Genomic DNA, 24,502 nt, shown 5'->3' with positions numbered 1-24,502 from the left:
AATTTTTCTTCTTCCAGAGAAAAAGACTTCCAAGTTGTGTGCCCCGGAAATGAAATGGAATGAGAACGAGGTGGAGTAGGGCAAGAGAGTCCCTGGACTTAACTACCTGACTGCAACCAGAAATAAAATGAAAAGCCAAAACATCTGGCGGCCGGGCGCCGTGCCTCACGCCTGTAATCCCAGCACTTTGGCAGGCTGAGGCGGGTGGATCACGAGGTCAGGAGATCGAGACCTTCTTGACTAACACGGTGAAACCCCGTCTCTACTAAAAATACAAAAAAAAAAATTAGCCGGGCTTGGTGGTGGGTGCCTGTAGTCCCATGTACTCAGGAGACTGAGGCAGAATGGCGTGAACCCCGGGAGGTGGAGCTTACAGTGAGCCGTTTCAAGGCACTCCAGCCTGGGCGACAGAGCGAGACTCCGTTTCAAAAAAAAATCAAGTCAAAACATCTGACCTGCAGTTTCCTTTGGGGAGCTGGACCAAGCCCCAGATCCCTGATGGCGATTCCTGGGTTTCCAGACTTACGGCACTGGTGCTTGGAATTGAATCATAGTTACAGTCAACACACTTCTTGAGGGATGAGTACACCTCCAGGAAATGGCTTTGAGGAAGCCAGTTTTAAAAAAACAAAACTTAAAAGCATGAAAGTCCCTTACAATAATGCAACCTCTATTTTATTAAATACAAAGCTGCATCGAGTTCCTAGAAGAGTAAAAGAAAATAAACACACCACATCACTGCTTGCTTTGGCAATTACCTTTATGTTCTTGGGAGTCCAGACACAGATACAAATTTCCAGCGAAAACCAAAGCACACCCAGTGCATGCGTAAATTCAGACCATACGTCTTCCCTAATCGCTCTGGGAACTTCTGCTGCTTGAAGAATGCATGAATCTCTAGATTACTCACCAGAAAGAAAGAATTTAATCCCCAGATGGAAATTTCAGATTTTTCTTTTGGTTTGGTTTTTTGTTTTTTCATTTTTGTAGAGACAGTGGGTGTTGCTATGTTGCCCAGGTTGGTCTTGAACTTCTGACTTCAAGAATCCCCCAGCCTCAGCCTTCTGGGATTATAGGTGTGAGTGGCCTCACCCAGCCCCCAGATTTTCTACTTTAAATAGCCACACTAAGAACTGGAAACCTGTGCATGGTGCTCTGGGAGGAGCAGTGGAAAGCCTGTTTCTGTGTGACAGTTTAACAGTCTGTAAGATGAAGTCCCGTCAAGGCACACATGGGCACACCCATCCCTGCCTCAGCGGATTCCTTCTGATTCTTCCCACAGTCTGTCTCTCTTCATCCTTCCATCCTCACCTCTTTCTCTTGATAACTTTCTCTTCACAAATCAATATAGAGGACTTTTTCATTTTCCATGGCCCCTGAACTTAGTTTTGTCATCTCTTTTTGGTTAAAAAGAGAGAGAGAAAGAAAGAGACTCCCAGCCGGGCGCGCTGGCTCACGCCTGTAATCCCAGCACTTTGGGAGGCCGAGATGGGCGGATCACGAGGTCAGGAGATCGAGACCATCCTGACTAACACGGTGAAACCCCAAATACTAAAAATACAAAAATTAGCCGGGCGCAGTGGCAGGCGCCTGTAGTCCCAGCCACACGGGAGGCTGAGGCAGGAGAATGGCGTGAACCTGGGAGGCGGAGCTTGCAGTGAGTGGAGATCGCGCCACTGCACTCCAGCCTGGGAGACAGAGCGAGACTCCGTCTCAAAAAAAAAAAAAAAAGAAAGAGACTCCCCACTTGTCCTGTTCCATCTCCAAAATCAGCTCAGATCTCCCAGGAACTCTTCCGGAAGGAGCTCAGGCTACGTTTCGAGCTTAAAAGAAGCTAATGACCATTATGAAAATGGCACAAGAAATCCTCACTGCTTCACAGCGCCCTTCCTTCCCTGGTACTGTGTGGCCAAGAAGTACACTTCTGATGACTCTTTTCTGCTGGCTTCAGGTTTGATGATCCTTACATTCTGGAATTCCTCTGTCAGTCTCCTCTGTAACCGATGGCTTTGACTTCCAGCCCAGGTTTTACAAAGGAATGTTCCCCGAGGTTGCAGGATGTCTGGGGTCATGCTGAGAAGGGTCAGGCACAGGCTGATGAGCCTGTCATGATCGAGGTCCCGGAACCCTGTGGCATTGGGCGCCATGTCGCTCAGAATCACATCTGCTCTCCCACCAGGAAGCACCTCGAGGATTCTCTGTGAGGTTCTCGGGTCAGTCACATCAGCAGGGCACAGAAAAGTTGCTCCTTCCAGGGGGAATATGTGAAGAAGATCTACCCCAAGCACGAAGCCAACAGGAGAGCTGGGATCTATGGAAGAAATGGTGAATGTGTTATTTATTTACACCCTGAATGTTTTCACAAAAATATAGTACATGCAACAAAATGATGAAATAAAAGTAAAATGTCAAGACCAATGCAAAGAGCTAATGTGCAAATAGGTAAACACAGGCGTTTTCTATCTATACATCCTATAAAGACACGTGGTGGGGGAGGTCGTGGGCCTTAACATCTGAGAAGCTGAGGCCCAGACAGGAAGTAACTGTCCTAGAGTCATCCTCAGCCATGGGCAGACCTGTGCCAAGCGCCAGGACTTCTGATTCCAAATCTGGTATCATTTCACTACCCAAGGCTCACTCTCTGTGAAAGGGTTCTTATCTCTGAGTGCTCTTTTTGATAAACTAAAATAGAAAATAGGCCAGTCGCAGTGGCTCACAACTATAATCCCAGCACTCTGGGAGGCTGACACAGATGGATCACCTGAGGTCAGGAGTTCGAGACCAGCCTGGCCAACATGGGGAAATGCTGTCTCCACTAAAACTACAAAACTCAGGCAGCTGTGGTGGCACATGCCTGTAATCCCAGCTAGTCGGGAGGCTGAGACAGGAGAATCTCTTGAACCCAGGAAGCGGAGGTTGCAGTGAGCCAAGATCACGTTCACGCTCTCTCCTTCTGTCACTTTCTCCTACAAGGCATGCTCTTGCTTCATCTCAAGAGCACTACACTCCAGCCTCAGCAACAGAGCGAGACTCCATCTCAAAAAAAAAAAAAAAAAAGAAAAAGAAAATAATATACTAGTGCATAAAGTGCCTCTGGATTAAATCAATAAATCCATTCTCCTTCTCCACCTTAATCCAATTGCTTCCAATGTAGAAACTACTGGAAATAAGTCAAGAGATGAGGAAAATGAACACATACAAAATAATGTACAAAAACTGATACCAGCTAGGTGCGGTGGCTCACACCTAAAATCTCAGCACTTTGGGAGGCTGAGAAGAACTGCTAGAGCCCAGGAGTTCTAGTCCAGCCTGGGCAACATAGCAAGATCCTATCTCTACAAAAAAATATAAAAATTAGCTGTAGTCTCAGCTACTCAGGACACCCAGCTAAAATGAGGCATGAGGCTGGGCGCGGTGGCTCAAGCCTGTAATCCCAGCACTTTGGGAGGCCGAGGCGGGCGGATCACGAGGTCAGGAGATCGAGACCATCCTGGCTAACACGGTGAAACCCCATCTCTACTAAAAAATACAAAAAACTAGCCAGGCGAGGTGGCGGGCGCCTGTAGTCCCAGCTCAGAAGAGGCTGAGGCAGCAGAATGGCGTGAACCCGGGAGGCGGAGCTTGCAGTGAGCTGAGATCTAGCCACTGCACTCCAGCCTGGGCGACAGAGCGAGACTCCATCTCAAAAAAAAAAAAAAAAAAAAAAAAATGAGGCGTGAGGCGTCCCATTTTCCTGGGCTGAAGATTGAGGGGTTTTACCTTTGAAAAATGAGGTAATCTTCAAAATACCTGGACTTCCAATGTTTAAACTAGGAATGAAACATGGTCTCTTCCTCGCCCCCTACCGTTGGAACAGCCTTTCTGTTAAGCAGACTGAACAAGAACATCTGTGACTCTACCCTTAGCTTATCAACTCCGACACTTCTCAACAGAACTACGGCTCTCCTCAGTGGAGGGGACTGCTGGGGAGATGGGGGTGTTGGGCTTGTGAGAGGGGCTTTGAATGTAGGTACAGAGTGAGAAGAGGGGGAGGCAGACGCTGACATCAGTTATAGGAAACAAGTCTTGTTTTAGGTTAAGGTGACACAATGGCACCTTTTTAGTTTTACAACTAGCGTTACTCAAATATCAGCAAGTTATCCTTTTGTGTGTGTGCGTGTGAGAGAGAGAGAGACAGGGTCTCACTCCACTGCATGGCCTCAGCTCACTGCAGCCTCGACTTCCCCAGGCTCAAGCGACCCCTCCCACCTCAGCCTCCTAAGTAGCTGGGACCACAGGCACATGCCACCACCCCTGGCTAATTTTTTGTAGAGACGGGGTTTCACCACATTGCCCAGGCTGGTCTCGAACTCCTGACCTCGGGTGATCCTCCCACCTCAGTCTCCCAAAGTGCTGGGGTTACAGGCGCGAGTCCCCGCGCCCGGCCTCATGCCTCACTTTATGCTCCTGAGCTTTCGCTCCTATAATATCCAATATGTTACAACCTTGGGAAATTTCCACCGAAGGCAAACAGCTTTGGCTGCATGCTTGTGACTTCCAGGACAAGCCCAGGCAGATCACGCTCACGCTGTCTCCTTCTGTCACTTCTTCCTACAAGGCACGCTGAGCCACTCTCCTGCTTCATCTGAGGAGCACTTAGGGGAACAGAAACCACTGAAATCAGTTACTAGGAGGACTCCACGGTGATAAACTCAGCAATGAGAAAAAGAACTGACATTTCCAACACAAATCCACTTATTTAGTCAATAAATGCTGAGCTGAAAAACAATAAAAAGGCTGTTCAGGCCGACCCCGATGGACGTACCAGGAAGCACCTCGAGGATGCTGGGAGGCAGAGACAGGAGGATCACCTGAGGTCTGGAGTTCGAGACCAGCCTGGCCAACATGGCTAAACCCCATCTCTACTAAAAATACAAAAATTAGCTGGAAATCACTTAAACCCAGGAGGTGGAGATTACAGTGAGCCGAGATGGCGCCACTGCGCTCCAGCCTGAGCAACAGAGTGAGACTCCATCTCAAAAAAAAAAAAAAAAGGGCTGTTCAAAAGCCAGAAGAGGCATATCCCAGCCTAAGTCTGGGCAGGGGCCACCCAAGCGGATGCAGGTAGACACTGAGAGTTCACGGCAAACCTACCGCAAACCAGCAGTGGGGCAGATGTACCAGCATTCCAGGTCTGCACTTTCAACAAGTCATGAAACCCTGAGCCTCAGTTTTCTCACCAATAAATGGGGACCAGTATCCCTACTCTAAGGTATTTGGGAGAGATTTGGGAGGGCTCTGGGTGGACTGTCTCACCCTGTTCAAATGCCAGTGCATGCAGCTACCCTGGCTTTACAGCAGGAAACATAAACGGCAAGGATATTCTCCACAGCACACGCATCCCAGCAAAAAGCCAAAAGTAAGCTTGACGCCCACAGTGAGGGAGCTGGCTAAAGAGCCTATGGTGCAAGCACTACATGGAACAGGATGAAACTTTCGCAATGACGACAGTGTCTTCCGTCGTATGGGCAGCTGGCTGATCTCATTATTCAGGGGAACCTTTCTATACAGAAAATTTTACTCAAAACCCTAAGATATAAAACAGATTGAAAACTGCGTCTCAGCTTCACCCAGAGTGGCGAATCCATAGCCCTGGCCATGAAGCCTCTTCTAGGTTCTGGAGGGAGCAGCCCCAGTGGGGCCACCAGGAAGCTCCAGGGCTTACGGGACTTGGAAATTTAGCTGGGCTGTTGGGAAGAGATGTCAATACATCAAGAGTAGCCGGGCGCCGTGGCTCACATCTGTAATCCCAGCACTTTGGGAGGCCAAGGTGGGCGGATCACCTGAGGTCAAGAGTTTGAGATCAGCCTGGCCAACATGGTGAAATCTTTGTCTCTACTTAAAAAAAAAAAAAAAAAAAAATTAGCCAGGTGTGGTGGCAGGCACCTGTAATCCCAGCTACTCAGGAGGCTGAGGCCGGAGAATCACTTGAACTCGGGAGGCGGAGGTTGCAGTGAACTGAGATCACACCATTGCACTCCAGTCTGGGCAACAGAGGAAGACTCCCTCTAGGGTGGGGAAAAACAAAAACAAAACAAAACAAAAATATATATGTATCTATGTATGTACGTATATATGTATGTATGTATTATTAAGCAAAAATAGCTCCAGTAAGGCTGCAAATTAGCAAGAAGAGTATGGAACAACATCGCTTTTGAAAATGTGAGGGATCTATGCAAACACAAGCCTGGAAGGATACACACCACCATGCTGGTGCTGGTACATCCGGGCGGTCTCATGCGAGGTGATTTCCATTTTCACCGCACCTTTCTACTTTGTCTTTCATTTTGAAAATGGCAGCATCCTATTTTTATCATCACCCCTACTAAACCACCCACTCAGAAGCGCACGCCTTAGAAAAGGGCTCCAGCATCTTGCATCCACTGGCAGAGGCAGCTTGCCCATGCCCACTCAACCTCAGGGTAGCCAGAAGGTGCCAACAGCAGTGCAGAGGCCCCACCTGTGCCTGCGGCATTGACCTTCTGCACCGCCACCTGACTCCAGGCCCCAGGAGCTGCTCCGCAGTCTAATACCCGAAGGCCAGGTCGCAGAATCTGGTGCCTCTCGTTCACCTCCAGGAGCTTGAAGGCGCTTCGACACCGGTAGCTCGCCACCTTCGCAGCCTTCACAAACGGGTCCCTGAGATGCCGAGTCAGCCACAGGTGCTCAGCGCCTGTCCGATTCTTACAGCGACTCCCAGCAGTATGGAACCCTTGGCGCTGAAAGGAAGCACACACCAGCTTCAAGTACCTGGTGGGAGAGAAGAGGAGAAGGCAGGTTGGCATCACACAGAATGGCAGGCCACAAGCTGGGGGGGCCCTCGGATCAACTCATTCATTTCTAGAGATGGGGCACCAAGGCCCAGGAGGGGAGGTGAACTGACAAGGCTACACAGCCGAAAAGCAGGCATCACAGGCCAAACTGTGTCCCCACAAAATTCATGTGTTGATGTCCTAACCCTTGGTACCTCAGAATATGGGTGTATTCGGAGACAGGACCCAAATACACCCACACACCTGAAAGAGGGGACCAAGTTAAAACAAGGTCATATGGGTAGACCCTATTCCAATAGCACTGATGTCCTTATAAAAGGAGATTAGGGGGCCGGGTATGGTGGCCCACACCTGTAATTCCAGCACTCTTGGAGACCAAGGCAGATGGATCCCCTGAGGTCAGGAGTTCGAGACCAGCCTGGCCAACCATGGCCAACATGGTGAAACCCCGTCTCTACCAAAATGCAAAAATTAGCCGGGCGTGGTGGCACGTGCCTATAAACTCAGCTACTCGGGAGGCTGAGGCAGGAGAATCACCTGAACCCAGGAGGCAGAGGTTGCAGTGAGCCGAGATTGCGCCACTGCACTCCAGCCTGGGTGACAGAGCGAGACTCTGTCTCAAAAAATAAGTAAATATGTAAATTAATTAATTAAAGTAATATTCTTTTCTCATGTGGCAAAAATGTTCATTGAGTTCTGAAAGACTGCAAGAAAACCTCCTAAGGACAGATCCTTGCCTTAGTTACCTAGTTCAGGGCTTTGGCAATAATACGGGGGGACTGGCCTGTCATATTTCTTTTTTTTTTTTTTTTTTTTTTTGAGACAGGGTCTCTATAGCCCAGGCTGGAGTGCAGTGGTGAGGTCACAGCTCAACGCAGACTGGAACTCCTGGGCTCAAACAATCCTCTCACCTACATGTCTTAACATAAAATTGAACTAAACCTGTGTGAATCGTTGAAGGACAATTTCCAACACTCTCTGGATAAGCTATGCTGTAACAATTTGTTCACAGCCCACAATAGCTAAGCAGGAAGCTATACACACCTCCCCTCATTTAACTCTGAGAACAACCTTACCAAGTAAGTTCTATGTCGTTTTTTCTTTTTTTTGAGACAGAGTCTCACCCTGGCCCCCAGGCTGGAGTGCAGTGGTGGCTCACTGCAACCTCCGACTCCCGGGTTCAAGCAATTCTCCTGCCTCAGCCTCCCAAGTAGCTGGAATTACAGGCGTGCACCTGCTACCACGTCCGGCTAATTTTTGTATTTTCAGTATACATGGGTTTCACCACGTTGGCCAGGCTGGTCTCAAACTTCTGACCTCAGGTGATCCGCCCGCGTTGGCCTCCCAAAGTGCTGGGATTACAGGTGTGAGCCACTGCACCCGGCCATTTTTCTTTTTCCTTTTTGTTTTTTTAGAGACAGGGTTTTGCTATTACCCAGGCTGGAGTGCAGTGGCACGATCACAGCTGACTGTAACCACAACCTCTGGGGCTCAAGTGAACCTCCCACCTCAGCCTCCTGAGTAGCTGGGACTACAGGTGTGTGCCACCACTTCCGGCTAATTTTTCTATTTTCAGGAGAGATGGGGTTTCACCATGTTGGCCAAGCTGGTCTCAAACTCCTGACCTCGGGCGATCCACCCACTTTGGCCTCCCAAAGTGCTGGGATTACAGGCGTGAACCACCTCACCCAGCCATTTTTCTTTTTTTTTCTTTTTCGCCATCACCCAGGCTGGAATGCAGTGGCACAATCACAGCTGATTGCTGCCATAACCTCTGGGTCTCAAGTGAACCTTCCACCTCAGCCTCCTGAGTAGCTGGGACTACAGGTGTGCACCACCATGCCTGGACTAATTTTTTTTTTTAATTTTTAAAAACTTTTTTTAGAGATGGCATCTCACTATATTGGTTAGGCTGGTCTAGAACTCCTAGGCTCAAAGGATCCTCCTGCCTCAGACTTCCACAGTGCTGGGATGACAGGTGTGGGCCACCAAGCCCGGTCTCTATGTCTTTCTGATTTAAATAAATAAATAAAAGTTACTACCCCATGGCTCCACGGCCAAAGCTTCCAGCTTCCGCAGCACCAAAGCGTGCTGACCAGCCAGGAGGCACTGACCGCTGACCGTGAGTCGCTGTCTTCACCTGGCTTAAGGGGTCTCCCGGGAAAATGGCACAGGCCGGTCTCGGGGGCCAGAACCCACTCGACAGCCCAGGAAACGTGGGCAATAGAGCTACCCCGCCCACGAAACGAACTCTCGCCCCCGGCTAGCCCCTGGCGCCTCGGATCTGCACCCCGGCGCTGCCCCCCGCACCTGGACTCTGCCCCCGGCCCCAGCCTCCCCACGGCCCAGCCGGCCCTGCCCCTGGAGACTTGAGGGCGCCCTCCTCCCGGGAAACTGCGACCAGGAACCCCGGCCTCGTCCCTGTCGCGCTCCCTAAGTGCGGCCACAGTGTCCAGCGCTCGTCACCCAGCCCCGAGGCCAGGACCAAGGAAGGCGACGGGGCGGACCCCCAACCACTCCCGTAACCTGCACACAAAGAAGTAGCACCCCGCTCACCCCGCCATGGATTTTTCCCCACGTAGGCAGCGCGCTGCCGGAAGTGCCTGACCTCACTTCCGGCCAGAGGCCCGGCGCCCGGAAGCGGCGGTGCAGGTATGAAAAGCGCGCGCGAGGATCCCAGGAGTGGTGGTGACCAGGGAGGGAGGGGAGCCCGGCCAGCGGGCGGCAGGAGAACGGGGGAGCCAAGTCATGGGCTTGAGGGAGACCAGGGGAGCGGGGCCGGGAACTCGGGGGAGACCAGAAGAGCGGGGTCGGGGGCTCGAGGGAGACCAGAAGAGGGAGACCGGGGGCTTGAGGGAGACCAGGAGAGCGGGGTCGGGGGCTTGGGGGAGAGAAAAGGAGAGCGGGGCCGGGGGCTTGGGGGAGACCAGGAGAGCGGGGCCGGGGGTTTGGGGGAGACAAGGAGAGCGGGGCCGGGGGTTTGGGGGAGAGACGAGGAGAGCGGGGCCGGGGGCTTGAGGGAGACCAGGAGAGCGGGGCCGGGGGCTTAGGGGAGACCAGGAGAGCGGGGCCGGGAACTCGGGGGAGACCAGGAGAGCGGGGCCGGGAACTCGGGGGAGACCAGGAGAGCGGGGCCGGGAACTCGGGGGAGACCAGGAGAGCGGGGCCGGGAACTCGGGGGAGACCAGGAGAGCGGGGCCGGGGGCTTGGGGGAGAGACGAGGAGAGCGGGGCCGGGGGCTTGGGGGAGAGACGAGGAGAGCGGGGCCGGGGGCTTGGGGGAGAGACGAGGAGAGCGGGGCCGGGGGCTTGGGGGAGAGACGAGGAGAGCGGGGCCGGGGGCTTGGGGGAGAGACGAGGAGAGCGGGGCCGGGGGCTTGGGGGAGAGACGAGGAGAGCGGGACCGGGGGCTTGGGGGAGAGACGAGGAGAGCGGGGCGGAGGCGTGGGGGAGACCAGGAGTAAATCATCACAGAAATTTACTTTGGAAACCGTGGCTTCTGGCAGGAACAGATCAGTGTTGGGACAAAGTACACGGGCCTGGTGTGAAGCTCAGCCACAAACCCACTTACCCTGTCTGACCTGCCTCCGCCACCAGGACCCAGTCTCAGTGACACGGGAAAGGTTCCCTTGTCCTCCTCGAAGGGCCTGCGATGGGGATGTGGCTCACTTCTTCAGTGCCCCGCTGCTCAAGCCTCTAGGGGAGCATAGAGACGGGCAGGCAGTGTCTGGGGGTGAATATTTGCGGCTCCTGAAGCCCCCGTGGGCGTGTGTTAGAGGGTACTCTGAAAGTTCAGCCTTGTAGGTGGCTTGTGTTAGCTGTTAGACTCCCTGCCTTATCGCAAGGACAGAGGGCTTTCTGTGTCCCCGCGTTTCTTGCCTTGATGTACCGGAGCAATCAGATCACAGGGCGGCTTGGAGAGAGAGTGCAAGGTTTTATAAGTGGAATTCGCCCTCAGCAGATGGGGGAGCCAGAAGGGAGCTGGAGTGGGAAGGTGATTCTCCTGAGCAGCCTGGGCCAAACTCATGCTTCCTCTAGTTGATTCCCTGCTGGTGCCTGTTGTTGTGCTTTCCACGTCCTTTTGACATCCAGCAGCTTGTGTATCTGCCCACTAGGGTCTGGGGGGTTTTATAGGCACAGGACTGGGACGTGGCAGGCTTGGGAAATGCAACATTTGGGCAGGAAAACAGAAATGCCTGTCCTCACCTAGGTCCCTGGGCACAGGCCTGGGGGTGGAGCCCTAGCCAGAGACCACGCCCTCCTCTACCCAGCACTTCCCTGCCCTCTTCTTTGCTTACCATCGAGTCCCTTTTCTCAGACACCACAGCTTCCAAGGAGGATCACTGGTCCTGAATCCTGTGTCTCAGTCAGGTGTGGACCCCAGAAAAGTTGGTCCTGGCTGGGCGCAGTGGCTCACGCCCGTAATCTCAGCACTTTGGGAGGCTGAGGTGGGTGGATTGCTTGAGCTCAGGAGTTCATGATCAGCCTGGGCAACATGACAAAACCCCATCTCTACTAAAATACAGCAATTAGCTGAGTGTGGTGGCTCATGCCTGTGGTCCCAGCTATGTGGGATGCTGAGACAGGAGGATGGCTTCAGCCAGGGAGGCTGAGATTACAGCGAACCGAGATCATGCCACTCTCCTCCAGCCTGGGCAACAGAGCAGGATCTCGTCTCAAAATAAATAAAGGAAAGTTGGTCCTGGCCCTCCAGCATTTCTTCAGGGTCCTTTTTCCATCAGGGACCTGGCTGAGGCATCACCCTGAGAGTCCTCTGAACCTGAACCTGTACACCTATGGGAGCAGGAAGGGCCCTTGCGACTTCCAGTGGCCCCCCTGGGTGCCAGGTCCTACAGTAGCCACAGTAGGAGCAGAGTGAGTGGGGTATAAACTCCTGTCACAGGAGGGAGGACTAGCCAGGCCGTGTTGGGTGGACCTGTGTCTGTCTACAACCACACATTTCCTGGGTATCTGGAAGCCTGCTACAGAGAGGCCAGGTCCCACTAGACTGAAAGAAGCTCCTATTAATCAAAAGGCCAGAGTTGAAGCCTGACCTGAGAACCACAGGATAAACTGTGGTTATTTTGGTGCTGGTCAGGCACGGGGACTGTTGTTCCCCACTGTGTGCCTATGGGAGGGCGTTCCTGGGGGTAGACGCAGGAGCAAGAGTGCAGTCTGGAAAGGTCATGTCCTCTGCACCTGAGGGCTGAGTTGTGGAGAAGGAAGGTAGCGCCAGCCTGTGTTCTGCTTGATCAGCCCTGCTGACCACTGGGTTCTGTTTCTACCCCAGAAAATCATTGGTTCAATGGCAGGTTTCCACCTGCCACAAGGGAAGCCACACGTGGCAGGGCTGGGGAATTACAGCGTACCCCCCCACCAACCCTGCCTCCCAGAGCACATCCCAGTCCTCCTGGCCCCTGGCACGTGCTTCCTCCACGCGCATCATAACTGACTGCCCTCTCGCCTTCCTTTCAGAACCCAGGGACCATGGGCGCCTCCAGGCTCTATACCCTGGTGCTGGTCTTGCAGCCTCAGCGAGTTCTCCTGGGCATGAAAAAGCGAGGCTTCGGGGCCGGCCTGTGGAATGGTTTCGGGGGCAAAGTGCAAGAAGGAGAGACCATCGAGGATGGGGCCAGGAGGTAAGGACAGGGCAGGTCTGGCCGTGGAACCGGCTTTCCCAGGGCACAGGGATTTGGGCTGTAGGGCCACACCCTTGGTTTCACCACTTAGAGCTAAGTGACCCGGAGCAGGGAGTTAACCTGTGAGCCTCAGTGTCTTCATCTCAGAATGAAGACCAGTCCGCAGCCCTTAGGACTCTTGTGAAGATGAAATGAGGAAATGAACACAAAGGACTTAGAACAGTGCGTGGTGAGTGCTGAGTGTGTGTTAGCTGTTGTGTGTGGTGTGTGGTGAGTGTTGAGTGTGTGTTAGCTGTAGTGTGTGGTGCATGTTGAGTGTGAGCTGTTGTGTGTAGTGTGGTGCGTGAGTGTGTTAGCTGTTGTGTGTGGTGTGTGGTGAGTGCTGAGTGCGTGTTAGCTGTTGTGGGTGGTGTGTGATGCATGTTGAGTGTGTTAGCTGTTGTGCGTGGTGTGTAGTGAGTGCTGAGTGTGTGTTAGCTGTTGTGTGTGGTGTGTGGTGCGTGTTGAGTGTGTGTTAGCTGTTGTGCATGGTGTGTAGTGAGTGCTGAGTGCGTGTTAGCTGTTGTGGCGTGGTGGTGCTGGGGGCTTCAGGGTGTATCTGGAAGCTTCTGTGCATCATGGCTTGAATTGAACCCTCCCGGCACCCTCACTGTCACCAAAGGGCTCGTCAGTCACTTGGTTCCTCTGTCTGTTCAGTGGCGCTCATGATTGCTTTTATCTCACACCCAGTGTACACAAAGTCTGCATCCTTAACACAGCCAGCTTCACCTAGGAAGGAACTGAAGCCCAGAGAGGTTGAGCCGTTTACCCAAGATCACACAGTCCTCCAGACACCCCTCACAGGGTAAATGAGATCATCTGTGTAAACATCGCTGCACAGATGTTAGCCCCCATTCATGTTTTTGTTCTGAGAAAGGTAGGCCAGCTTCCCTGGAGAGGAGAACTACAGAGTAAAGAGGGTCCTAGCACGCAAGAAAGCCAGGACCCCAGTGGCTTTCCAATTTTTTCATCACAACCTGCAGTAAGAAACACGTTTTATATGATAGAATATACACACTCAGGTATGCAGGTACAGCTAAAATAAGTTGCAGTAGCTGCCCTGATTACATCAAAGGGCACTCTACTTTTCTGATTCATGTTTCTTTTTTTCTCCAGAGATGGGATCTCACCCAGGCGGGAGTGCAGTGGGACCCTCATGGCTCACTGCAGCCTCAAAGTCCTGGGCTCAAACGATCCTCCTGCCTCAGTCTCGCAAATAGCTGGGACCACAGACACATGCCACCATGCTCAGTTTTTTAATTCTTCGTAGACATGGGGTCTCATTAACTCCTGGGCTCAAGCGATCCTCCCTCCTGGGCCTCCCAGAGTGCTGAGATTGCAGGCATGAGCCACTGGCTTGACCCTTTTTTTCAATTGTAATCCACTAAGCTGATTTCCCGGATCATGTGGGTCCCAACCCTCAGTTTGGAGAGCCCTGCGTGTGCTTCCCCTCTAAGGCCTGGGACCCCGGGCTCCAGCCATGCAGACACATTTGATCAGTCACCATGGCAGGTGCCAGTGCGATAGGCTGTGCTGGGGGCCGCAGCTGGGGAGGAGGACCACTGGGTGTGAATCGGGCATCCAGCATGTCCATGCCAGGAGTGTGTGCAGAGCAACAACAGCACAGGAAACAGGCAGGAGAGGTGGCCCTGGGGGTTCTCCTGCCCAGCCCTTTGTCTTTGATCTGGTAAGACCACCCATCACCTCATGGATTTCGGTAGCGCTGCTCTGTGTGGGGCTTGGGGACACAGGGAGGAACAGGTCAGTCCCTGCCTCTGGAGCTCTCGTGTTGTCTGGCACCGGGTTCAGGAGACCTGCAGAAGGAGATCCGGTCCACACCTGGTGGCCAGGGGCCTCCAGGAGAAAGGAAGGGTGATTAACTGGGTACCAGGAAAACACTCTGAGGGCTTGACGTTGGCTGGGAGGGCATGGAGGGAGGGAGGAAGGAGACCTTCGCAGAAGCACAGAGGGCTGGAGGAGCACCAGCTGTGCAGAGAAGTGGGGGGTGTGAGGGCAGCAGGCGGCAGAGCTGAGGAGGCTGGATGGAGGAGCTCCACGTGGCTGGATTTCTTCTCCTTGTCCTGCTGGTGACAAGCAAAGCACAGGCCCCCTTGGCAGCCCTGATTTATTTTCTTCTGAACTTTGTCACGGTCGAAAGAACTTTCCTCCTACCCTCTGTAAATATTACACAAACAGAGGCACCAACACTCCAGACCCTCACTGCTGAATACAGCGGTGGCTTGCGCTCAGCCCAGGGTTTGAGTGGGGGAACTGAGACACAGAGCAGGAAGCCTGTGACTTCCATCCTCGGGTGTAACCTGGCTCCATCCCCCTCACCTGGACAGGTGCAGCAGCCCCGTAGCTGGGCTGGCCCTCATGGCCTCCACCCTCCCCTCTGCAGTCCCCATTCCACACAGCTGCCAGGTGGCCCTTCCCAGACTGCATCTGGGTCTCCCCCAACCCGCAACACACACAGACGCGTACTCACACATTAAACCCTTAACACCTCTCAGTGCACTTACAGCCGCCCTCCTGTGTCAGCCACTGAGCCCCCCACGGGCTTGCCTTGCCCCCTCCCTCCCCAGTCTCTGCTCCTGGGACATCCCAAGCTGTGGCCCACCTTGCTCTTCATCCGGTTGTCCCCCCACCCCACCCCTGACAGCTTTCACAGCTAAGAAAGTGCCTTCCCCACCCGTCGTTCTCAACACATCTTATCCTGTATCTTTCCTTCATGGCACTCTCACCCTTTTTAATCATATTTAATGATTCACTTCCTGCCAGTCTTTCTCCAGAATCATTCTATAAGATCAGGACTGCCCAGGATAGAGTGCGGTGACACAGTCATAGCTCACGGCTGTCTCGACCTCCTGAGCTCAAGCCATCTTCCCGAGTAGCTGAGACTACCAGTGCACACCACCACACCTGGCTAATTTTTTTATTTTTAGTAGAGACAGGGTTTTGCCATGTTGCCCAGGCTGGTGTCAAATTCCTGGCCTCAAGCGACCCTCCCATCTCAGCCTCCCAAAGCGCTGGGATTACAGGCGTGAGTCACTGCGCCCAGCGTAACTTGCACTTTTATTGAAGTGTCATGCACATAGAGAAAATTGCACAGTGGGTTTTTTTTTGTTTTGTTTTTTTGTTTTTTGAGATGGAGTCTCGCTCTGTGACCCAGGCTGGAGTGAAGTGGCATGATCTTGGCTCACTGCAACCTCCGCCTCCCGGGTTCAAGCGATTCTCCTGCCTCAGCTTCCTGAGAAGCTGGGACTACAGGCGGCCGCCACCATGCTCGGCTAATTTTTGTATTTTTAGTAGAGACAGGGTTTCACCATGTTGGCCAGGATGGTATCTTATCTTCTGACCTTGTGATCCACCCGCTGCGGCCTCTCAAAGTGCTGGGATTACAGGTGTGAGCCACCGCACCCGGCCACCTGTTTCTTTTTTTGAGATGGAGTCTTGCTCTGTTGCCCAGGCTGGAGTACAGTGGCATGATCTCTGCTCACTGCAGCCTCCACCTCCCGGTTCAAGCGATTCACCTGCCTGAGCCTCCTGAGTAGCTGGGACTACAGGTGTGCACCACCACATCTGGCTATTTTTTTTATTTTTTGGTAGAGACAGAGTTTCACCATGTTGTCCAGGCTGGTCTCAAACTGACCTCAAGTGATCCAGCTGCCTCTGCCTCCCAAAGTGCTGGAATTACAGGTGTGAGCCACCGCACCTGGCAGGTCCACCTGTTTAACCAACATATAGATCAAGAAAAATAAGTGGGCCGGGCGCGGTGGCTCAAGCCTGTAATCCCAGCACTTTGGGAGGCCGAGATGGCCGGATCACGAGGTCAGAAGATCGAGACTATCCTGGCTAACACGGTGAAACCCCGTCTCTATTAAAAAATACAAAAAACTAGCCGGGCAAGGTGGCGGGCGCCTGCAGTCCCAGCTACTCGGGAGGCTGAGGCAGGAGAATGGTGTGAACCCAGGAGGCGGAGCTTGCAGTGAGCTGAGATCGCGCCACTGCACTCCAGCCTGGGCGACAGAGCCAGACTCTGTCTCCAAAAAAAAAAAGAAAGAAAAGAAAAAGAAGTGGACCGTGGGACCCCACCCTCCACCCTGACTTCCGGCACAGCTGATGAGTTTGGCCTGTTCCCAAATATGGTGTGGGATCCTAGAGGCTGCGCCCTTGTCTGGCTTCTTTTCAGCATCACATGTGCCATAGCAGTGGCTCCTCCAGCTGCTGGGTAATGCCCTGCAGAGGCCCGTGCTGCAGCTCACCCGCTTTGCTGCAGGCTCACCCTCTCTGCAGCAGGACCCCAGCTCTGCTGCAGGTGTGCGTGCAGGGCTTACCCTTGGGAGCTGTTACAAGCGACTGCCAGGAACGGTCCTGACGTGTCTTTTGGTGCCCGTGTGCACCCTTTCCTGTGGACAGTTACCATGGAGGAAAACTGTCGATGTTCAGCTTCAGCAGAGATTGCCAAGCGTCTTTTCACAGATGTTTCGCTAATTCAAACGAATGCTGAACCACACTTGGTACTCTCTCTTTTTCATCTTTGCCATGTTGGTAGGGACGGTGAGCTCGCGGAGGTTCTGCGTGCCCTCAGGACTGCGGAAGGGGAGCACCTTCACAGCATCGCGGGCCGCATTGATATCCTTTGGGAGTCTGCAGGTCGTGTGGACATCCTTCTTTGTGAGTCTGCAGGCCGCCTCGGTATCTTTTTTTTTTTTTTTAGACGGAGTCTCGCTCTGTCGCCCAGGGTGGAGTGCAGTGGCCAGATCTCGGCTCACTGCAAGCTCCGCCTCCCGGGTTCACGCCATTCTCCTGCCTCAGCCTCCCGAGTAGCTGGGACTACAGGCGCCCGCCACCTCGCCTGGCTAGTGTTTTTTGTATTTTTTAGTAGAGACGGGGTTTCACCATGTTAGCCAGGATGGTCTCGATCTCCTGACCTCGTGATTCGCCCGTCTCGGCCTCCCAAAGTGCTGGGATTACAGGCTTGAGCCACCGCGCCCGGCCAGATATCCTTCTTTGTGAGTCTGGGGACCGCGTGGATATCCTTCTTCGTGAAGTATCTGCTCAAGCCTTTTGCCTGTGTTTGAATTTGGTTACCTTTTTCTGAATTTTTTTTTTTTTTTTTTTAAGAGATGGGGTCCCACTGTATTACCCAGGCTGGTCACGATTTCTGATTTGTAATTCTTTATACATTTTAGATGTGAATTGTCAGATACTATATATATTACAAATATTTTCTACTCAGTGGCTCCTACTTTGTGATATTTTGATAAACAAGTTTATTTTAATATAATCTGATATGTAATTTTTATTTTATTTCTTTTTTTTCATTTTTGAGAAGGAGTCTCACTGTGTCACCCAGGCTGGAGTGCAGTGGTGCAATCTCGGCTCACTGCAAGCTCCGCCTCCCGGGTTCACGCCATTTTCCTGCCTCAGCCTCCCATGTAGCTGGGACTACAGGCATCTGCCACCACGCCCGGCTAATTTTTTGTATTTTTTAGTAGAGACAGAGTTTCACCATGTTAGCCAGGATAGTTTCGATCTCCTGACCTCATGATCCGCCCACCTTGACCTCCCAAAGTGCTGGGATTTACAGGCGTGAGCCACCGCACCTGGCCATAATTTTTATTTTAGCGCCATCTCAGCTCACTGCAACCTCTGCCTCCTGGGTTCAAGTGATTCTCCCGCCTCAGCCTCCCAAGTAGCTGGGATTACAGGCACCCACCACCATGCCCGCCTAATTTTTTTGTGTATTTTTAGTGGAGATGGGGGATTCACCATGTTGGCCAGGCTGGTCTTGAACGCCTGACCTCACGGGATCCACCCGCCTTGGCTTCCCAAAGTGCTGTGATTACAGGCGTGAGCCACTGTGCCCGGCCGAGACCGTCTTAAAGAAAAGAAACAATTCCTCATTGGGGAGCACCTGCAGGCGTGAGGAACGGGGGCGCTGGAGCCAGACAGGCTGGTGCTTAGGGGAACCCAGCAGCAAACAGCCTCGTGTCCAGGAGATGAGGTACCATCAGCCACAGGCCACCAGCATGGCCCTGGGCTGCAGTACCTGCCAGTCAACGGGTTTGCTCCTGGGGCAACCCCAGGCCCTTGCTGCTCAGGAGGAGCCTCGGCAGCCCAGTCTCCAGGGAGGCTGGTCCCTGCTTTATCCACGCAATACTCAGCCCTATTCTATCAGGAGAACCCCAGGACGGGCCCTAACTCCCAGGCCAAGAGCCGGTTTAGGCGCCCTCCCCGCTCGCCTGCAGGGGTCCAGAGGGCTAGACTCAGACCCTCCTCTGCGGGACAGGGGACAGGCACGTGGGGCGTACTGAATCGTGGGGGCGTGCAGATTTGGGCTTTAGGTGCACAGTGTGAGCCAACCTTTCTAGACAGCATCCCTGATCCCCAAAGACCAGCGAGGCCAGGGACGCAGGAGCAGCGATGGGAAGCAGGCCCGCCAGAACCTGCCACTCCCACCTCTCCACGCCACAGAGGCCTCACCACCCTGTTTGTTTCATGTAATTTCTCATCGTCTTCCCCGTCTGCCGTGTGGGGAACCGAGTGCCATGGATAGAGCAGACACTTGGGCAGAACTGAAGCAGCGTTGTCTTCACCTGCCTGGCGCTCCCCGCCTGGGAAATGGAGCTTCAGCTCTGTCTCCCGGAGGATTCTTGATGCTTCCTACGCTGCCATGAGCTGGGGAAGATGAACTAAAATCAGTCACAACATTCCACTGGGAGGTGACGCTTCTGAAGACAAGCAACAGCCGGCCAAGAGGCGGGCGAGGCCCCACCGAACATCTCTGTTGCATCTAATTGGGGAGCCATTTGTACCCCACAAGTAGAAACATTAATTTTTTAGCTCAAGTCCAACTTTCATTAGCCATCTCCATGAATAAATGCCGATTCCAGGTCTGCTTCCTCTCTAGTCCCTGCAGTTTAAGCTGAGGAGGCATCACTTCAATCCGACCATTTAGGCCAGGCATGGTGGCTCACACCTGAAATCCCAGCACGCTGGGAGGCCAAAGCAGAAGGATCACTTGAGCCCAGGAGTTCAGGACCAGCCTGGGCAACATAGCAAGACCCTGTCTCTACAAAAAAAAAAAAAAAAAAAAAAAAAGGAAAACAGAAAAATTAGCCGGGCATGGTAACAGAAGCAGACAGAGGTACCCAGCGGCTCAGCCCGTGTATCCCCAGGGTCTCCCAGCATGGAGTGGGTCTTCGGGAAACCTCTGCTGAGGGACTGAGCAAGAACCCTACTGAGCACAGCAAGCAAACGCTCAGAATGGGAGGTCAGCAGCACCGCTGTGCCCAACACAGGTTTCCACCATAACCCGAAGTTGAAACATTTTATTCTTCCATACCAAATAGGAGTTGAGAAGCCGGCTGGATTCCTTAAGGTGTAGAATGTCACGCACTCCTCCTTGTGTGGAAAGCCCAAGGTATAAAGTGTGTATAACGTTTGCCTTTTTTTTTTTTAGACAGGGTCTAGCTCGGTTGCCCAGGCTGGAATGCAGTGCAGTGATCACACCTCACTGCAGCCTCCAACTCCTGGGCTGAAGCATTCCTCCCACCTCAGTCTCCTGAGTAGCTGGGACTACAGGCGAGTGCCACCATGCCTGGCTAATTGTTGTTCTTTTTGTAGAAACAGGGTTTTGCCATGTTGCCCAGGCTGGTCTCAAACTCCTGGGCTCAAGCAATCCTCCCACCCAGGCCTCCCAAAGTGCTGGGATTACAGGCATGAGCCACCCTGTACCCAACCTGTTTGCATTTTTATTTTTTAACTTTAAACTATTAAGAGTTAATGTTTGCATTTTCTAAGAGATGAGCAGAGGAGAAAGCCAAAGGAAAAACACTGAAACGGTAGCATTCCTGGGTGATGAGTTTATGGCGTTTTGTGTCCTGGTTGTCTACAACAAATATGTAATTTTTAAATTAGCAACAGCATTAGACTACTTCGGGGAAGCCTTCTGGCTCTGTGTGCGGGAAGCAGGGAAGGGCTTGTTCCCAGGCACGGCAGCACTTGAGCACTCCGTGGTGAAGTCAGCCCCTCACACCTCCTCCAGGCACAGCTGTGGGGAACGTGTCCCGAGAACATGCAGGAAGAGGCCCAGGCCACGTGTCCCGTGTGGGCAGCCCGGGGGCCAGAGTTAAAACCAGAGCTCCTCCCTCAGGAAAGAGATCACAGAAGCCTGTGGTTTCATCCTGTGTTCCCAGAGAAGGGGCACCAGGCTGGAGAGACATTTCTTTGGGCAGACAGGCCCAGAGTATAGAGCCCGGGTTCCCGGAACCAGCGTCCCAGGGCCCCTGCGGTCATAACTACCACTACGTGGGCTCTGATGCTCAGCTGTGGAAAAGCAAGTAACCGGGAAGGAAGGAAGTGGGGTTGGTCCCCACCCTGCCACCCTCAGGTCTCGAGACCATAGACAAGTGGCTGACTACACTGGGCCTGGGCTGTCACTGGTGCACATACAGCACGGACAAGAACTGTTCCTCCCACCAGCGGCTCCACACCACCTCCGGGCCCCTCCCCAGAGCCGCTCAACCAAACTCTGTCTTCACAGTTCAAGCTGATTCTGAAGCTCAGCCAGGTCAGGACCAGCTAACGCCTTCTGGGCGACATCCTCCTGGGTCTCCCATCCACCCTGGTGGCTCCCTGGGCTGTGTGTAGATGCCCAGCTCCTCCTCCCTGCCATCGTGTGGGCGTGGCGCCATGCCCTGACGGCCTCCCTCCCCCATCCACCTCTGCCCGCAGGGAGCTGCAGGAGGAAAGCGGTCTGACGGTGGACGCCCTGCACAAGGTGGGCCAGATCGTGTTTGAGTTCGTGGGCGAGCCTGAGCTCATGGACGTGCATATCTTCTGCACAGACAGCATCCAGGGGACCCCCACGGAGAGCGACGGTGAGTCTCACGGGGCCTGCTCCCCCTCCCCACTCTGCGGGTCCCATCTCCTGTCTGGGAGAAAGGCCATCAGCCCAAACCATCTCTGAGTGCCAGGCAGCGGGCAGCCTGCGTCCCCCTCCACCCCACAGTGCCAGTGCGGGGCCCATGAGCAGTGGTCTCTGCACTGAGGCTCCAGCAGTGTACCTGCCCCTGCTCTGCGCCCATTTTCCTACCCTAAAATGAGAAACATGGTCATGAGGATTAAATATAAACGATCGTCAAGTTCCTCACGATCACTCGGTGAACTCCTCAGAGAGTCAGTGTAAGTTTGGGCTGGCCAGACGCCGGGGCTCACACCTGGAATCCCAGCACTGGGAGGCCGAGGCAGAAGGATCACTTGAGCTCAGGAGTTCAAGACCAGTCTGGGCAATATAATGAGACCCCATCTCCACAAAAAAACATGTTTTTGTTGTTGTTGTTGTTGTTGTTGAGACGGAGTCTCGCTCTGCCACCCAGGCTGGAGTGCAGTGGCGCCATCTCGGCTCACTGCAAACTCTGCCTCCCAGGTTCACACCATTCTCCTGCCTCAGCCTCCCAGGTAGCTGGGACTACAGGCGCCCGCCACCACACCTGGCTGATTTTTTGTATTTTTAGTAGAGACAGGGTTTCACCATGGTGGCCAGGCTGGTCTCAATCTCCTGACCTCGTGATCCGCCCACCTCGGCCTCCCACAGTGCTGGGATTCCAGGCATGAGCCGCCGCGCCCAGCTGGAAAAACCATGTTTTTAAGCATGAAGTCTGGGTTGCATATCAGTGCCCCTCTTCCTCCCTCGGTACAGAAATGCGCCCATGCTGGTTCCAGCTGGACCAGATCCCCTTCAAGGACATGTGGCCCGATGACAGCTACTGGTTTCCACTCCTGCTTCAGAAGAAGAAATTCCACGGGTACTTCAAGTTCCAGGGTCAGGACACCATCCTGGACTACACGCTCCATGAGGTGGACACAGTCTAGCAGGAGCCCAGGGCAGCCCCTGGGCAGGAGACGTGGCTGCTGAACAGCCACAAACTGTCCTCACCTGGGAGCACCGAGTGGCTCAGAGCTGGGTTTCGTCTGGAATTGACTGGATGGAAAGAAAAATAAAGGTCTCTAGCAGTTTTTTTTTTTCTTTTTTTTTTTTTTTTTTTTTGGAGATGGAGTCTCGCTCTGTTGCCCAGGCTGGAATGCAGTGGCACGATCTCAGCTCACTTCAACCTCCGCCTCCCAGGTTCAAGCGATCCTCCCATCTCAGCCTCCTGAAGAGGTGGGATTACAGGTGTACACTGTCACACCCAACTAATATTTGTATGTTAGTAGAGATGGGGGTTTCCCCATGTGGGCCAGGCTGGTCTTGAACTCCTGACCTCAGGTGATCCACCCGCCTCAGCCTCCCAAAGTGCTGGGATTACAGGCGTGAGCCACCGCGCCTGGCTGGTCTCTAACCTTTTAAACGTCCTCCTCTGGGCACCAGCACAGCCTGCCAGGTCCACAGGAAGCTGCCGGATGTGCTGGGCTTCGGCCCACATTGCTGCACAGAGGTAGGAGAGGATGGAGACTGCTCCCAAGGCGGGCAGCTGGCCCAGGGCAGGGGCACACGTGCTCGGACACACAGCCGCAAGCTGGGGATGTGTCCTCTCAAAACCCCCTGCACAGTGTGGGAAGCTGAGGCTCAGCCAAGGGCTCTAGGCTAAAACCCAGACTGAATGCCTCATAGGCTAGTCCCCTCCCCTGCCCAACTTTCATACACATTTAATAACAGTTGTTCACACGTTTATTGATAAACCGTCCAAAATGTAGGTCACGTGTAAACAATTCCAGTTTATTGGGTATATTGGGTATTGATCCCTGCAGCCTCCTAAAGTGCTTTGGACATGAACAGACCCGCAAAGCAAGAGCAAAGGCCTCAGACGCACAGAGCCGCCCTGACATCCCTCAGCTCGGAGTCCCCGTGCCCCTTGTCAGAGCCCTAAACCTGTCTCCCTGCCTGCACTGTCTCCGGCAGACAAAGGGCAGCTGTCTGCACAGTGCCCCCCAAGTACGCAGGACACGAACCAGGAGGACCCAGTGAAAATGTCCCCTTTCACCATGATTGGCAGTCCCCCTCCCGCGGCCCCGCCAGCCGTCCTCGCAGGGCACATGGCATCTGGCATCTCCAGCAGCATCACACACAGCTGTCCCTGCCAGCTGGGTGAGGCCGCAATGACCGGCACAGGCTTGGGCTTGGGCCTGGGCTTGGGCTTGGGCCATGGGCAGCAGGAGGGCTGGAGAGGCGTGCGGGGAACTCCCCTCCCTCCAGCACCGGACCTCCACCTGCAGCAGTAAACAGCCTCTCAGCGCCTGGGCCTGGGGACCTGCCCGGGCAGCACAGGGCGGGGGACAAGGAGGAAGAAGAAAGGTGGCCTCTGCTGCCCCTGCCTGGCAGGCCTCTTCCTGCTGCCCTTTAGAAGGCACTGGGAGGGAGGTGTTCCAAAGCCAGTGCCCACCCCTCCACAGAGCCGACACCAGGGCACACAGGAAGTGGCCACAGTCACACATGGGAGACAGGCTGCCCTCCTCATCGCTGCCCTCCAGCCCCCCCCTTCACCCCGCCCTCCTGACCCTCGCACCCCTGCTCTCCAGGACCCACTCTCCAGCCCCCCAACCCCTGCCCCCTTGCTGTCCTCACCCCTGCCCTCCTGTCCCCGCTCACCTCTGCCCTCCTGTCCCCCCTCACCCCTGCCTTCCAGCCCCCCTTCACCCCTGCCTTCCTAACCCTCCTGCCCCCCTCACCCCCTGCTCTCCTGCCCCCCAACCCCTGCCCTCTTGCTCTCCTCACCCCTGCCCTCCTGTCCCCCCTCATCCCTGCCCTCTTGCTCTCTCCTCACCCCTGCCCTTCTGTACCCCCGACCCCTGCTCTCCTGCTCCCTCTCACCCCTCTTCTGCTCCCCCTCACCCCTGCCCTCCTGCTTTCCAGCTCCGTCCTCAGCCTCTGGATACGAGGACCCTGAGACCCTGATCCTGAAGTTTCCACCACAGGGAGATGCCACCAGGCATGTGGCCTTTCATACACTCACTGACCCCGGAGTCCCTGCCAGGAAAGCTCCTTCAGAAAAGCTCATTCTGAAGT

The 24,502-nt window shown here is 54.0% G+C and overlaps 2 protein-coding genes across 6 annotated transcripts; one reads left to right on the top strand and one right to left on the bottom strand.

Annotated features, from left to right (window-relative positions):
• Positions 1 to 739: 739 nt before the first annotated feature.
• LOC105483402 (mitochondrial rRNA methyltransferase 2) lies at positions 740 to 9,419 on the bottom strand. Its single transcript, XM_011744257.3, has 3 exons — positions 9,369 to 9,419; positions 6,500 to 6,789; positions 740 to 2,311 (listed from the first exon to the last, which is right to left on the bottom strand). The coding sequence occupies exons 1-3, from the start codon at positions 9,374 to 9,376 to the stop codon at positions 1,869 to 1,871; spliced, it is 741 nt and encodes a 246-aa protein (XP_011742559.2). The 5' UTR covers positions 9,377 to 9,419; the 3' UTR covers positions 740 to 1,868.
• On the top strand, positions 9,381 to 22,517 carry LOC105483403 (nudix hydrolase 1). 5 transcript variants are annotated; one of them, XM_011744259.3, is made up of 4 exons: positions 9,381 to 9,464; positions 12,287 to 12,450; positions 21,232 to 21,377; positions 22,199 to 22,517. In XM_011744259.3, the coding sequence occupies exons 2-4, from the start codon at positions 12,299 to 12,301 to the stop codon at positions 22,369 to 22,371; spliced, it is 471 nt and encodes a 156-aa protein (XP_011742561.1). In that variant the 5' UTR covers positions 9,381 to 9,464; positions 12,287 to 12,298; the 3' UTR covers positions 22,372 to 22,517. The 5 variants fall into 5 exon arrangements, with proteins under 5 accessions (XP_011742561.1, XP_011742562.1, XP_011742560.1 ...); XM_011744260.3 differs by lacking the exon at positions 9,381 to 9,464 and adding an exon at positions 10,270 to 10,544; XM_011744258.2 differs by lacking the exon at positions 9,381 to 9,464 and adding an exon at positions 10,556 to 10,805.
• Positions 22,518 to 24,502: the final 1,985 nt, after the last annotated feature.

Source organism: Macaca nemestrina, chromosome 4, assembly GCF_043159975.1.
Source record: "Macaca nemestrina isolate mMacNem1 chromosome 4, mMacNem.hap1, whole genome shotgun sequence".
NCBI classification, from domain to species: Eukaryota; Metazoa; Chordata; class Mammalia; order Primates; family Cercopithecidae; genus Macaca; species Macaca nemestrina.
This window is presented reverse-complemented; position numbering and strand designations above follow the sequence as displayed.

Bases quoted from the DNA above. Each gene is read 5' to 3' on its own strand.
- LOC105483402 (XM_011744257.3), bottom strand. The intron at 2,312-6,499 runs GTGGGGCCTCTG...TTTCTTCCATAG, and splicing joins GGTCAATGCCGCAGGCACAG to ATCCCAGCTCTCCTGTTGGC.
- LOC105483403 (XM_011744258.2), top strand. From the start codon at position 10,695: ATGTACCGGAGCAATCAGATCACAGGGCGGCTTGGAGAGAGAGTGCAA. The intron at 12,451-21,231 runs GTAAGGACAGGG...CTCTGCCCGCAG, and splicing joins ATCGAGGATGGGGCCAGGAG to GGAGCTGCAGGAGGAAAGCG. The intron at 21,378-22,198 runs GTGAGTCTCACG...CCCTCGGTACAG, and splicing joins GACCCCCACGGAGAGCGACG to AAATGCGCCCATGCTGGTTC.